The 15,232-nt window shown below is 38.0% G+C and overlaps 1 protein-coding gene across 8 annotated transcripts in view; it reads right to left on the reverse strand.

Moving 5' to 3' along the window:
• Nucleotides 1–1,939, reverse strand: part of MARK3 (microtubule affinity regulating kinase 3) — a 120,265-nt gene extending 118,326 nt beyond the window's left edge. For 4 of the 8 annotated variants that reach the window (XM_031953196.1, XM_023504135.2, XM_031953195.1 and 1 more), the window contains exon 1: nt 1,012–1,939. In XM_031953196.1, coding sequence (XP_031809056.1) covers nt 1,012–1,062 — 51 coding nt within the window. In that variant the 5' untranslated portion in view covers nt 1,063–1,939. The remainder of the gene's footprint in view (nt 1–1,011) is intronic. The other 4 variants (XM_012550181.3, XM_012550176.3, XM_031953197.1 and 1 more) reach the window with 1 other exon arrangement.
• Nucleotides 1,940–15,232: the final 13,293 nt, after the last annotated feature.

Genomic DNA, 15,232 nt, shown 5'->3' on the forward strand with positions numbered 1-15,232 from the left:
GTATATTCTGTAGAAGTAGGGTCTTCTAATAAAGGGTTTCGCTTATCATCCAAAAAGATCTTAAAGAGAATATTTTTAAGAGGATATGGTTATTGCTATTTCCAACTTTTTTCAAAAAAAAAAAAAAAATGAGCTGATTTTCTCCAATTTGCTCTTTTTATCAAGCACTAAAAACTGTCTTTAACTGACAGCCTCGTTAGATATGTGTGATCAAAACCAGAAAGTCTACAGAAACAAATGAGTGTCTTAAAAACTCCAATGGAACAGTGGAAGACAACCCAAGCAAGTTATTCTGACTAGTCTAACAACATCTTTTAGACTTTATTGGCTAATAATATTCCCACCAAGGGAACACGAAATATATTCTCACCGACCGCCCAAGCATCACTTATATATATATTTAACTATCCAGAGCCAGTTTGAAAAAAAACTTTTTTTTTTTTTTAACGCATTACCCTCTCTTGGATCAATTTAGTCTTTTTTAACTGCCCACTGTGTTCAGATTTAAAGTTTAGATAGGATAGAGTAGTTTTACCTCCTCACATTGACAGCAACATAGCAAAATTTAGATCTGTCCCAGCACCAAGCAAAATCCTTAGAGTTCATTTTATGGTTTACACAGAGCTTTCCTCCTAACCTTGTGTTGTAGGTACCGTCAGTAATGCTGTCCATTTACCAAAAAGGAAACTGAGTCTCTGGGAGGCAAGGTCAGAAAGGTGACACGCAGGGGTTTCGCCCAGCGTCCTCTCCGATACGGTGCTCTTTCAGGTACTACGACCACCGTCTCTCAGCGAGAGAGGAGCGCTACTGCACGCAATGGGCGCCGATGGTTTGTACAAGATTGTGGGACCGGCTATTTTCAGATTTAGGGACAAAATTTACCCAACTGTTTTTTAGCTTCTGGAAAATAAGGCAGGTGCTAAAGCACTGACACTATTTGAATCTCCCAGAATGAAAGAAAAGCTACCAACGAATTTGCTGCATAGGAGAATCTATACCGTGGCTACTTACGTTTTCAGTGTCTCGCTCAATGACCGTTGGCAAAGGGGTCCTAGTGGACATTTTAATTCACTTTTAATTTTTTCCCCCACAACGGAGAGAAAAAAGAAAAAAAGAAAAAAGAAACAAAAAAAAAAAAGGACGCCAGGAAAACGAGCAACGACAACGAGAGAGAATCGAGCCTCGCCGGTCCGGTGGCCACAGGACAGTCTCAGTAGTGGTTCTGAAGGGGCACCATGGGGGAGGGTGGCTTCCTTCTCCCTCCCCCCGCACAGTGGTCTAGATCCCAGGCTTGGCCGAACGATTCCCCGGGCAGGTTCCGGGCTTCATGCTGCTCTCGCTGCCCCACCCCCCCCGAGTCTGGGACCGGACACCGACCCCCTTCCCCTCCCCGCCCCGGTGCAGCTGGAGGGGCGGGGAGGCTTCAGGCGTGGGAAAGTCCTGGGAGGAGAGCGGCGCCCAAGGCAGGGCAGGGGAGAACGAGGCGGAGTTGGGCGAGGGGGTCTCTAAGGTCCGTCTCGGCTCCCGGACTGGGCAGTCAGGGAGGAGCTGCACGAGCAGAGGCGACGGGATACAGGGCAGGGCAGAGCCAGGCCGGCAAGGAGAGGGAAGGCTGCGGGGTCCGCCCGCCAGACTTTCCCGGGCCCCGAGAGCCTCGCACTCCTGCGGGCGCTGCTGCTCCTCCTCTACCTCGCCTCGGGTTTCAGCGCCGGGGCCTTCACAGCCCGGCACTGGCCGCCCGGGAAGAGGCGTGGAGAGCAGGCTGCGGAAGGTCACAGGTGCCGGCCGCGGAAGGGGCCTCGGGCGGGGAACTGCGGTCTCCTTTCACCGTCTCTTGCTGCCCCAGCCCCGCCCGCCTGCCTGACTCCTCCGCTCGGATCTCCGCAGCCCGCTACCGCCTCTCCTCAGAAATCCAAGATGGCCGCCACCCAGCTTCCTCTGCTGCCTCCGGCTCCCCTCGCCGACCCCAGCCGGGAGCGGAAGTTACATTGGCCTCTTCTCTCCGCCTCTCCGGAGGAGACTCAGCCAATAACCGAGGCGGGAGGAGGCAAACCTTGACTGTTGTTGCTAAGGGCGACTGGATTCCTGTCAGGGAGGGAAGGAAGGAGAGGGAAGGGAAGCGAAGGGAAGGAAAGGGGAGAAAAAGGGGGGGGGCATCAGGGAAAAGGTGGGGCTTTTGGTGGGAGAAGACTCTTAAGGTCGAAGGGTTTCAAGCTCTGAAGAGACCTTGGGGACCAATTTGTTCCAAATGTCGGTTTTTTCAGAAGGGGAAACTGAGGTCCAGAAAAGGAAATTGACCTGCCTAGGTCACATAATCAATAAACTAATAAATAATTGATAAGTGGCTAAGCTGGAAGAAGAACCCAGGTTCTCTAAATCAAAACCCAGTTATCTCAACCCCTATCTTCTTTTCCCTGGAAGTGGACTTATCTCTCATACTTTCCTTTAAAGGATCTTTGGAAGTCCACTGTGTGGATTTTAAGTCCTATCTGCTGGGTTTCTTGACCTTCCTGCTCCTTATCATTACTGAGTCTAGCTCTGTAGTCTGAGACAAAAGGAGAGACCATCCTTTAGAGCAGAAAACAAAACTATCATCGCCCATCATGTGACATCCTATTGCCCAACAAATACAATTTATTAGGTCAAAGATGGGACTGTAGGATTTGAGATGGATAGGCATAGGGAGAAGACCTAGCCTCATCCCCTCATGTAACAGATTAGGAACCTGAATCCCCAGGGGCAAATGATTTGCCTGAAGTCATTAGGTCATACTTTTATGTCTGGTATGAAAGGTCGAACTACCCTTTATTTCCAGCTTTTATCTCACACTACTTGCTACCATCTAATTAAGCAATCAAGCATTTAAGTGATTTATGTGCAGATCTTTTTACAATATGATAGCGTTGTGAAAACAAAATGAAAAACAGTGCCTATCCTCAAGGAGCTTACGTTCTACTAGGGAAATCCATTAAATAATTAATCCCCAAGCAACTAAGCGAAATGGGAAAGGCTTTTTCTAGGAGAGCACACAGATCTCTAAGGTTCTGTCCAGCTCTGATAGTTTATGATATTAAGAACCCACTATTCTAAGAGATTAACTAGGGTGACTAGGAGGCTTGAGTATGAAGAGAGAAATGCCAGATTATTGTCTAGAAAATTAACAGTTGCATCATGAGCCATAAGATTGAAAATACAAGATGTTTGATATTGATGTAGAAGTACCAGTTTCTTCTGCTTATGTATCCTATAATCAAAGCAAAACCAGCCAAGCATAGACAATCTATAGTGCACAGAATTTTTCAATCTCAGGAGCTGTACAAGGATCATAGATTTAGTGCTGGAATGCACCTCAGTGGCCATTTAGTCCAACTTATTTGATAGATGATGAGAGTATCAGAGATTTGCTCAGTCATATAAAGTAGAGCCATGATTCAGGCTAGAATCTGATCTGGAACCAAGTTCAGCACTCCAAGTGGAATATTCTTCCCACTGCACCATGATGCCTCTAGAAATGAGCAAAGTCCTATGTACTCCATGTATTCCAGTCAAGTTGAATTCCTCTGTCCCCGAGAATATCAAGTACTTTCTCGCCTGCATGTTTTTGCTGAAGATGTTCTCCATAACTGGAATATTGTCCCTTTACTTCTTCACCTATTAATGAAATCTACAACAAGAAGACACAGTGCTTCATTAGAGATGTAATATCACCCCCATTTTGCAGAAGAAGAAACAGAGGCTTAGAGATTTGTAGCAGCCTTTTTTGAAGTGACAAGAAACTGGAAACAATGAATGCCCATTAAATTGGGAAATGGCTGAATAAGTTATGATATATGAATGTAGGAGAATATTATTGTTCTATAAGAATGATCAGCCGGTTGATTTCAGAAAAGCCTGGAAAGACTTACATGAACTGATATTGAGTAGAACCAAAAGAACATTATACACAGCAACAACAAGATTATGTCATGACCAATTGTGATGGTCTTGGTTCTTTTCAAAAGTGAAATAATTCAGGCCATTTCTAATAGACATGCTAGAGAGAGCCATTGGTATTGAAAGAGAAGATTATGGGAACTGAATGTGAGTCATAACAGTATTTTCACCTTTGTTATTTGCTTGCTTGTTTTTTCTTTCTTTTTTCCCCTTTAGTTCTGATTTTTCTTGGGCAACATGATAAACATGGAAATATGTTTAGAAGAATTCCACATGTTTAACCTATATTGAATTACTTGCTATCCAGGGGAAGTGGGAAGTGGAGAGAGGGGGAAAAAATCTGGAACACAAGGTCTTGCAAGGGTGAATGTTGAAAACTATCTTTACATGTGTTTTGAAAACTAAGAAGCTATTATTATTAAAAATTGCTTCTCAGCTTTCACATAGAATTTTGCTCAATGCTTATGCAGCTCTATCATATCTATATCTATCTATATCTACATCAAAATTATGAATATCTGTTTTTTACTAAATTATAAACTCCCTAAGTGCATGCATGGGACTTAGTTAAAATTTGTATCTTCTCCAGTGATGTCATCCCAATGTTGCAGGCATTTGATAAATGTTTGTTAGATCTCATTAAATTGAATTAAAGATTTTAGTCCCTTCCTTCCAGGGGTTTATGAAGCAATTGGGAAGTAGAATTGACTCACATGAAGCACTTAGAGAACAATACAAAGATATAATTAATTACTTCTTATCTGGGGCAGAGAACTATAGGTGTTGAAAAAATGAGGGGTCAGGGAAAGCTTCAAAGAAAATAGGTCTTGACTTTGGCCTTTAATTCTATTCAATTCAACAAACAGATTTAAATACAAGTTTGTGCCTTTGTTAAGCAGTGGGGAATAAAAATTTTAAATGACTCAAAGCCTGCCTCCAAAAAGCTTACAATTCAAGAAAGAGAATATTACATGTATACATGTTACTATGATATTTGTGTCACAGGATATGAGAACAAAGGAGAGATCTAGTAAAATTGCTACACGCCCCCCCCCAACAAATAAACAAACAACTGGTTTGGAAGTAGAGAATTTTTAGACAGGGGAAAAATGAGAGACCAAGTTTCACAAAAGTGGCATCCAAGAAGAGCATTGAATGAAATAAAGGAGTTTAGCAGATGGAAATGAGCAAAAGGATCCTACTGCAGACATGAGAATTTTGTAAACAAAGGCTTAGAGCCCAGAGAGAACAGGACAAGAACAGATGGTAAGTTGTCCAGTTTTGCTGGAATGCAGAATATGTGAAGGGGAGTAATGGCTGGAAAGATAGAGTGGCACCAGACTCTGGAAGAGGGATGATTGATGGTCTGGAGGAATTGGGAAGCCTTAACAAAGGGGTGGGAATGCCTTTTCCTATGAGAATAGAGAAGAAAGGATGTATGAGGATATTCAGCCTTTTAGAAAAGAAGAAGTTGGAAGTTAGAGAAGTTTATATCAAATGTCCTCGGTCTTCCCAGTAAAGTAAAAGGTATGCTCATCTGCTGTGTAGAATGCTGGTTGGATTTAGATAGACTGAAATGAAGCCTTAATGTGTGATCATATAGAAGATGTATCCTTTATCCTCAGTGAATTTCTCATTTAAAGAAAAAGAATATAGAGAATTTTGTTTTGTTTTCTTTTTCTTTTTTTTTCCCCCGAGGCAATTGGGGTTAAGTGACTTGCCCAGCATCACACAGCTAGGAAGTGTTAAGTGTCTGAGGTCACATTTGAACTCAGGTACTCCTGACTTCAGGGCTCTTGCTCTATCCTACCTAACTGCCCCTGTTTTTGCTTTTAAACATTGGGATAACCATTCATTCGCCATGTACCTATTAAGCATGCATAGTGCACAAGAAATTGTGCCATGTGTTAGCTATCTAAAGACAAAGCAAAATTAATAAAGCCCCCAGCTTCTTGCTGAAGAAACTCATATTCTACTGAGGAGATGCAACATTTACATGGATTAAAAAGGAAAAAATAATTTGTAAAAAAGTAGAATTTATGAAAGGAGTTATATTGTTTTGAAGAAATTGGGGTTAAGTGATTTGCTCAGGGTCACATACCTATGTGCCACTGTATTACTTAGCTGCCACCAGAAAAGAGTTATTATAAACGAATACTAAATATATATATATATATATATATATATATATATATATATATATATATATATAGAAAAGGTCCAATTATTCGAGAAAGTAATTTGGAATTATTCATCAAAAATCACTAAGCTGGGGCAACTAGGTGGAGCAATGGATAGAGCACCAGACCTGAAGTCAAGAAGATATGAGTTCAAATATGACTCCAGACACTCAACACTTCCTTGTTGCATGACCCTGGGCATGTCACTTAACCCCAATTGTCTTGGGGGAAAAAAATCACTAAGCTGTGAATACCCTTTGATCAAGAAATACCCAAAAGGATAAAAGAAATAGGAAAGAGAATCATATGTTAAACACACACACACACACATATACAATATATGTAAATACATTTTATAAAAACATACTCATATGTATACACATGTAAGATTGATTTATATACACCAATATAATCAGCTCTTTTTACTGGAAAGTGAGGGGGTTCCCATCATTTCAGGAATGATTGAAGTTATGGTGTGTGTGTTATAATAATGAAAGAGACAGTTTAGAGAAAACTGGTAAGATTTGTATGAACTGATCTTTAAAAAAAAGTAAGAACCAGGAGAACAATCTATATAATATACCATTATAAATATAAAAAAAAAGTGAGAACCAGGAGAACAATCTATATAATATACCATTATAAATATAAACACCTTTGAAAGACTTGAAATTTTTGATCAGTGTGATGACCAGCAGGGATTCCAGAGGACCAGTGACAAAGCATGCTACTTACCTCCTGGTAGAGGGGAGGCAGATAAATTTTGGGAGTGAGAAATACATTTTTGGACAAGGTCAATGTGGAGATTTATTTAAAAACTATACATATTTCTTACAAAGATTTTGTTTTTGTTTATGCAATAGTGGGAAAGTTGGAAGGGCAAGGAGCTTCCCTCTTTTTGCCCTCAAGGTATAACAGATAAATAATAAGACAGTTCTAAAAGTAATATGTTGAATTTTTGACTTTTAAAAAAAGCAAGTTTTATGTAATAGGAAATTGAAGTTTAAGCAATTCTCTCCTGCTCTACAATGTTAAAGAAAATTTTCATTTTATTTGGCTGAGGACAAAAATGAATTTTAAAAGAAAGAGATAAAATACATTAGAAGTAATTTCATCTATTCTCTTTACTTTGTAGGTAGGTAGAAATGACCATGCATGCACAAAGAGGATTTGAAGTGACTAGAAGGTAGGATACATACAAAGTATCATATAATTATTAAATGTCAGAAGTAGGATTCAAAGAACAATTCAAGTCTTTCTTGACTCCATCATTTAAGTTCATCTTTCTTTCGATTTCATGCTGATTCATTTACTTTTGTTGTGATTGTTAGCAAATCATTTCTTTTCTCTGCTATTCACTTTCCTCATTTGTAGGGTGAAAAGGTTGGACTAGATGATCCCTAAGGTATATTCCGGCTTCAATCTTCTGTGATGCTCCAAAAAGTGGCCTACTAAGACTAATTGGTATAATGAAAAGAACATTGTATTTGGAGTGAGAGAACATGAAACTCATGTTCCATCCTGATTCTGACACTATTGCATGACCTTCCACAAATTGCTTTACATCTCTGAAACTCAGTTTATTCATCCCTAAAAAAAATGATTAGACTAAATGATCTGCAAGGATTATTCTATCTCTAAATCTTATGATATTATTTATAGTACAAAGAAGTAAACATAACACATTAAAATGCCAGTTAGGAAATGATGGAAAACATGGATGCTTCATTCATATTTTTAAAATGAGGTTATGAATAAATTTAGGTTCTAGTAGCATCACTTTAGCAACTACAACAATGTTTTTGATACTTTTACTGCCAGTTTACTGAGTTTGAATAGGATTTTTTCAAAATGTATGTGAGAGCCATGTAGTCACCGGTCACTTTCAGTTAAAAGGATATGACTTTTCCCACTTCTCTAGGATGTTTCTAGGCTTATATACGTGAAGGAAATGAATCTAAGAAAATCAGTATATTTGGCTTCAGATTCTTTAGTTCTTATGAAAATAAAATGCTACCTCTACACACACATACCCTGTCTAGCCCCCAGTTCATTTCAATTAAAGTTTCTTGTTTCTGAAAGAGGAATTTACTCCCTGAAACCTATGATTATACACTGAGTAGAATACATTAAATAATTTTGATTTTTGATAAACAACAATTTTATTACAGTTTAAAAGCTTAGAAGTAACCGAAACATTCAGAGCCCAGGTTACCTTTCATACAGACAAGAAGGGATGAATGGAAGAAGGGAATGAAAGTGAATATTGATAATTCAATAGAACACTTACTTGACTTACTCTTGAAGAGAGAAAAAAGAGAATAAGGTATTATTGTTTTGTTTTTCTCCTACCTCCTGATTGATTGACTTCAAAGATTTCATTTGGTCTATAAATTATGAATAGATCATCTCTATCTTCCCTAATTTATGAATCCCTTATCTACTTGCAACTGTTAACTTTCAACCATCCTTTCCTCTTCCCCCAGCTCCAGAAACTCCTCTTAATAGTTGTTCCTAATAGCAATGGTTAGCAGCTCCTTCCTTTCTCCTCCCACAAGTTCCTTCAACATCAAAGTCAGAATGTACCCTGGAAATTGCAGAAATTCTAGGTAAATCCACCCAAGGGAAATAGGATAGGTACCAGCGGCCCTCAAGTTTCCCAAGTCAGTGTCCTGGTGGACAGGGTCAAAAAGGAGGCTACATTCTTATGGTGACATAGTAACATAATGTAGTTCCCTTTATGAGATATGAAAACTTCTCTAATTCTATCTAGAAAGAAACAATGTGATTGGCCAAAGCAAATAGGTTAGCTATGCCTATGGAGTCTTTAAATAGCTAAACCTTGAAGATCTCAAGGCAAACAAAACTCAGAAAAGTAATGGAGTGAGATCCCTGTAGGTAAGGAGAATCGGACTTCTTTCTCCTCCCCCTCCTTCCCATATTTGCCATGTAGCTTTAAAGCAGAGCTATTACACCTGTGGAAAAGTCTTCATCCAGTGGGAAATAAAAAATATACATTCCAGACAAAAATGGATACAGAGAGACAGTCATTAGAGAAAGTAACTTCAAGGAAGTAACTTGATCTTTGGTAATTGAGGGTCAAAACAACTGAGAGGAGCAGAGGTAGGGACACAGAGGACTCTAACAAAGAGAAAAAGGATTTTCAGATCCTGTAGTACTAAGAACTAGGAGTTGCCTTTGACTGGCATATATATATATATATATATATAAAACACTTGTATCTCATTGCTATTTTACTCTAAATTTGAGCTTACTCTCTCTGGATGCCCACCATATCATATTTGCAGGAAAGTGCACCCTAGGTTGTTTTTATTTTGGGGAGAATTTCCAACTATTGTTCTTGTTATGTCTCTTGAGTAACTGCCTTTGATAAGAACTTATCATATGTATTTTGGCTGTTAATGGCAAGCACTAACATAGTGTAGGGAGATAGTGTTAGAAGTAACACGCATGAGGTTACATGTATATATATATATTTATGTATATATATTTTGTATATATGTATATGTATATATATATATATACATGTATATATATATATATTTATGTATGTATATATATTTTGGGGCCCCATCAATCCTTGACTGCAAATGTAATTTGTGAAAATAGCTGAGAAAGGGGTTAAAAAGGGAAAAAAAATAAGTAAATCTTTAATAGTTAGTTTATATGAATGGATACATTCTGCACCAAAACCTGAATGCTATTAATTCCCAATCTTTAGCACATAATAGAGAAGATAATAGACTTTTGTATTTTCTGAAAATTATTTTCCCCACCTTTTTAAGATATCTTAAGAGTGACATAGATTAGGAAGCTGACAGTGATAACTTCAATGCAAGATGCTTCTATGAACACACTTTCTCTCCCAATAAGTCAAGTCAAATAAATATTTTAAAGTGCCTACTATGCTTCAGGTATTCTTCCAAATATTGGGATTACAAAGTCAAAAAATAAGCCTTGCTCTCAAGGAGTTCACAGTTCAATAAGGGTGACAACTTAAAAACAACTATGGTCAAAAACAACAATAGACAGCATATATTGGAGACAATCAACAGAGGAAAGATACTAAGATTAAGAGGAATGGGAAAAGGTTTCCTGGAGGTGAAATTTTCACTGAAGCTTGGAAGAAACCAGGAAATAAAAATGAAGTTTGAGAGCATTCCAGGCATGGGGGACAGAGAGTGAAAATATATGGAGTAAACAGCAATGTGGCTGGATATCAGTGGGGATGACTAAGGTTCAAGAGGTTTGGAAAGGTAGGAGGCTACTAGAAGAGTTTGAAATTAAAATTCTTGAGGGCTGCAACTATTTCATTTTTCCCTTTTTATTCCACGTACTTTACATATAGTAAGCACTTAATGTTTGTGGATTGGTTTTCCTTCCCAAAAAATGTGAATTAAAAGAGCTCTTAGATCTTTCTGTTGCATTTACTGCAGATTACATAATAACCTTATATTTAAATATCTAGAGACTCATTGGATAGAGAAAAAGGCAAATATGATATATTTCTTGAGGGAAAATATCAAACCATTTTTCCTTTCTGCTAGGAGAGTCCAACTTGGCCACATCTCTGTTCAAACCATATTCTTAATGGAATCAAAGTACGCAATCTAAAACTGTTCCAAATAAGCTTCCTTTAAAGCACATCTCTTATCTTTGCCAGGACAGTTGGTTGCCTGGAATAATGACAAAGTAGATTCAAAGTAAGAAGTTACAAAATTTGCAGACTCAATAATAAAACATCTTTATTTCTGTTAAAGATCATCTAGTTCAACTCCTTTTACATATAAGGAAACTGAAGATGAGAGAGGGAAAATGATTTCACCTAGGTCAGAAAGTAGCAGGGCTGGGATTGGAACCCAGAATGTCACATATATGTTAAAATATATGTTAAATCCAATATATGTAAACATTTGTACTATTACCTTGCTGCACAGAAAAGATCAGATCAAGAAGGAAAGAAAATGAATATGAAAACAAAATGCAAACGAATAACAACAAAAAGAGTGAGAATGTTATGATCCACACTTAGTTCCTGCAGTCCTCTCTTTGGGTGTAGATAGCTCTCCTTATCATAAGGTCATTGAAACTGTCCTCAATCATCTCATTGTTGGAAAGAGTCACGTCCATCAGAATTGATTGTCTTATAATATTGTTATTGCTGTGTACAATAATTTCCTGGTTCTACTCATTTCATTTAGCATCAGTTCATGTAGGTCTCTCAAAGCCTCTCTGAAATCATCCTGCTGGTTGTTTCTTATAGAACAATAATATTCCATAACATTTATATGCCATAACTTATTTAGCCATTCTCCAACTGATGGGCGTCCACTCAGTTTCCAATTTCTTGCCAATACAGAAAGGTCTGCTACAAACATGTGGGTTCCTTTCTCTTCTTTAAGATTTCTTTGGGATATAGGTCCAGTAGAAACACTGCTAGATCAAAGGGTATGCAGAGTTTGAGCATAGTTCTAAATTGCTCTCCAGAATGGCTGGATCCATTCACAATTACACCAACAATGTATCAGTGTACCAGTTTTCCCACATCCCCTCCAACATTCATCACTATCTTTTTCTGTTATCTTAGCCAATCTGAGAGGTGTGTAGTGGTAGCTCAGAGTTGACTTAATTTGCATTTCTCTGATCAATAACGATTTAGAGCACCTTTTCATATGACTAGAAATGGTTTTAATTTCTTCATCTGAAAATTGTTCATATCCTTTGACCATTTATCAATTGGAGAATAAGCTCCACAAATGTTAAACATTATTTCATCATGCAGTTGAGGGGGGTGGTGGGATAAAAATATCCTGTTAAAATGTTTTGCTTGGATATATATAATACTTTCTTTTAATGTTATTACTTTTTGTTCCTTTTCTTCCAGATGTCCTTTATTTCTGTATATTTACTATTTCTGTGTATTACTAATCAATTATTCTTTTTTTAGTTTCTTTGATGAAACTTACTACTCTGGATTCAAATTTTTCTATTCTGCTATTTTTTTTTCTGCTGTACAAGATAGAAATTATTTCATTATTCTTATTTCTCCCTTGAACCATTTAGGAACATCCTGCTGTGGTTCCATGCTCTCTAGAAAATCCACCAAGTTCTCTGCCTAATTTTATTTTGTCTTGCAATATTCATTTAGACATATTTGGATTCATTTAATGGTCAGGGAGGACCATCTTCCTTTATGTTATTAATATCTATTGTGTTCATTTATCATCTGGTTAAAATTTGAGTATTTTGTCTCCTGAGATTTTTAGTAATTCCACTCCTCAGAACAATAATTAAACAAAAAAGGAAAAAACTCCACATAGCACATGCATCTGAGAGAATAATATTCCACACCTCTGGTCCTCCTGCTCTCTGAGGAAAGAAGGAAAGTGTATACACTCATCATTTTCCCAGGACTAAGAGCAGTCTAATGACATTGTATAATGACAACTATACAATATGTAACTTTATTTTAGTATCCTTTTCATTCATTATAATTATAGTTATTGAACATGTTATTTTCCTGATTCTGTTTGCTTTATCCTGCATCAGTTTTAAACACTTTTAAAAAATACATTCAATTGATCACTTTTGTTTTTATATTACATTTCTGGTAAAGGGGGAAAGATCTTTAGCCCTTCATCTAGTTTGGATCCATCCCTATAACAAAGGCAAACCAAAAAACCTTACATAGTGACTCATTATTCTGTCATAACAGCCCCTTTAACTTTCTCTAGTGAAGTGGGAGATACATCTTATTACCTTTCTCCAGGAGTTTCATTAGTTTTTTATTTTCTCAGAGTTTGGCTTCCTTTTAGCAATTTTTTAAACTTATACTGTCAAAGTTATTTTGTATATTGTTGTTTTTATTCTTTTTTACTCTCTTTTAGTTCATAAGTCTCATGTTTGTCTAAATTTATTCATAATAGTGAATTATACAATAGTATTCCATTACATTTATGACCCCCACTCCTCTGGGCTGCTCACCCAGTTTGAACTCCCACTTTTGGGTTGGATCCTAGTGGGTAACTGCAACAACATGTTTTAGGGTAGCATATAAGACTACATCTACACCCATAGTCCCCCTAGCTCATCAAGGAAAGAAAGAAGATAGAGACCCTCATAGCCTCATCTCTTCTCTGGCATTTGACTTTGTTTTAGTGGGTTTTTTTCCTTGGCTTTTTTTGGGAGGCAATTGGGTTTAAGTGACTTATCTAGGGTCACACAACTAGGAAATGTTAAATATTTGAGGCTGGATTTGAACTCAGGTCCTCCTGACTCCAGGGCCAGTGCTAGCTGTATCAGCTAGCTGCCCCCTTAGTGTTGTTTTTATTTGAATTGTTGAAGTCATCATGTATGTGAGCTCCCACCATTGTATTTCCCAACAAATTAGCTTTTAGCAGAAATATTAAGAAGGCATAGTAGGATTAGTAGTTACAAAACATTCCTCTCATGTTCTGGGGCACACTCTCCCACAAATACACATAGTATCTATGGGAAGAGTAAGCTCAAATGGATTATAATTATTTTGAGACCCACTCATAAGGAACATATGTGGCCAAGGCTACCCAGTTCTATGACACTGTAAAACCTCAAAAACTTTTCTCTCTTTTTCTCTCATAACAAAATTCAGCTCTCAATATACAAGGTTCTCTCTCTCTCAAATCCATAACTACTTTTCTCTTTGTTGCCAAGTATCCTACTCCTCAAAATCTGTTTCTGGTATCAAATGGCTTATATTTCTATATTCATGTTTGCCTGGAATGTATATCTCTCCCTCAGCTATGCCTTCTAGATGGATGTCTCTTTCTGAGTGAGTGGTTCTGGTATTAGATGTTATGGCTAATGGGGAAGAAGAGAAAAAAGGAAATCCTCTCTCTGCTCCCCCTTCCCAGTCAAGTGGAAAACTATGTTTTTGTCCGAGTTGTTGGCTTTCTCTTCAATTTATCCAAGTGGTTCAAATTCTTCATTTGGGTTTCCAGAACTTAGATATTTAAAGACCCCAGGCCATGACCATTTTGTTTGTTCATCCAGAGACCATGCTTTCTTGAATTCCATGGAAGAAAGGTGTTCACACTTGATAAATGAATCAACATGTGTTGCCACAGTGTGATCCTTAACAAGTAAATTAAACTTTGCCTCAATCCTCAGTTTCCTTCCATTATAAAATGATAATAATTATACCTAGAAGGATTGTTGTGAGGATCCAATAAGATATTTGTGAAACATTAACATGTTGCTTGGCCTGGCACATGCAGTAGGAATTTAATAAATAAATGACTATTTCCTTTCCTTTCCTTTCCTCTTGGTGAGTAGAAATTTCAAGATTTATGTTCACAAAATTCTAGTTCAGAAGGAGAAAGAGAGTGACAGAGACAGACACACACAAAGAGAGACCGAGACAGAGAGCAACAGAGACATAGAGAGACAGAGAGAGAGAGGAGAGAGAGACACACAGAGAAAAGAAGTCAGGGAGGGAGAGAGGGAGAGAGGAAGAGAAGAGATGAAGGGAGAGAGAGAGAGAGAGAGGGAGAGGGAGGAAGGAGGGAGGGGAAAAGGGAGAGGGAGAGAAGAAAACAGGGAAAGAGAGGGAGAAATAGAGGAAGACAAGAAAAGAGAGAGGGAGAGAGAAAAAAAGGAAGAGAGAGGGAAGCAGGGGGGAGAGAAGGAAAAGGGAAAGGAAGAGGGAAAGGAATAGGGGAGGAAGAGAGAGAGGAAAAAGAGAGAAAGAGAAAGAGAGAGAGAGAGAGAGAGAGAGAGAGAGAGAGAGAGAGAGAGAGAGAAGAGACAGAGAGACAGAAAGAGATTGAAAATGAGAGAGAGAACAGGAAAATGAAAGGTGAAGTTGAAACTAAGATGGGCAGTGTTTTGAGAGCTTGGAGACCTGTGGTTTGTGACTAAAGCCTGGTGTGAATATGAAGGACAGGGGTTTGGAATATGTTTTCTGGTTGCTTCTTTGAACCAGAGATAGAGACTCAATCATATTCTATATCTGAATGACATATTTCTATGCTCCTTGCTATTTACTAGACTAGAAGAGAGTATATCCAGAGGTTATAAGAGGACCTACTTATAGCTTAAGAAATAACCAATAGCAGGCT

The sequence above is a fragment of the Sarcophilus harrisii genome, chromosome 2, assembly GCF_902635505.1.
Source record: "Sarcophilus harrisii chromosome 2, mSarHar1.11, whole genome shotgun sequence".
NCBI classification, from domain to species: domain Eukaryota; kingdom Metazoa; phylum Chordata; class Mammalia; order Dasyuromorphia; family Dasyuridae; genus Sarcophilus; species Sarcophilus harrisii.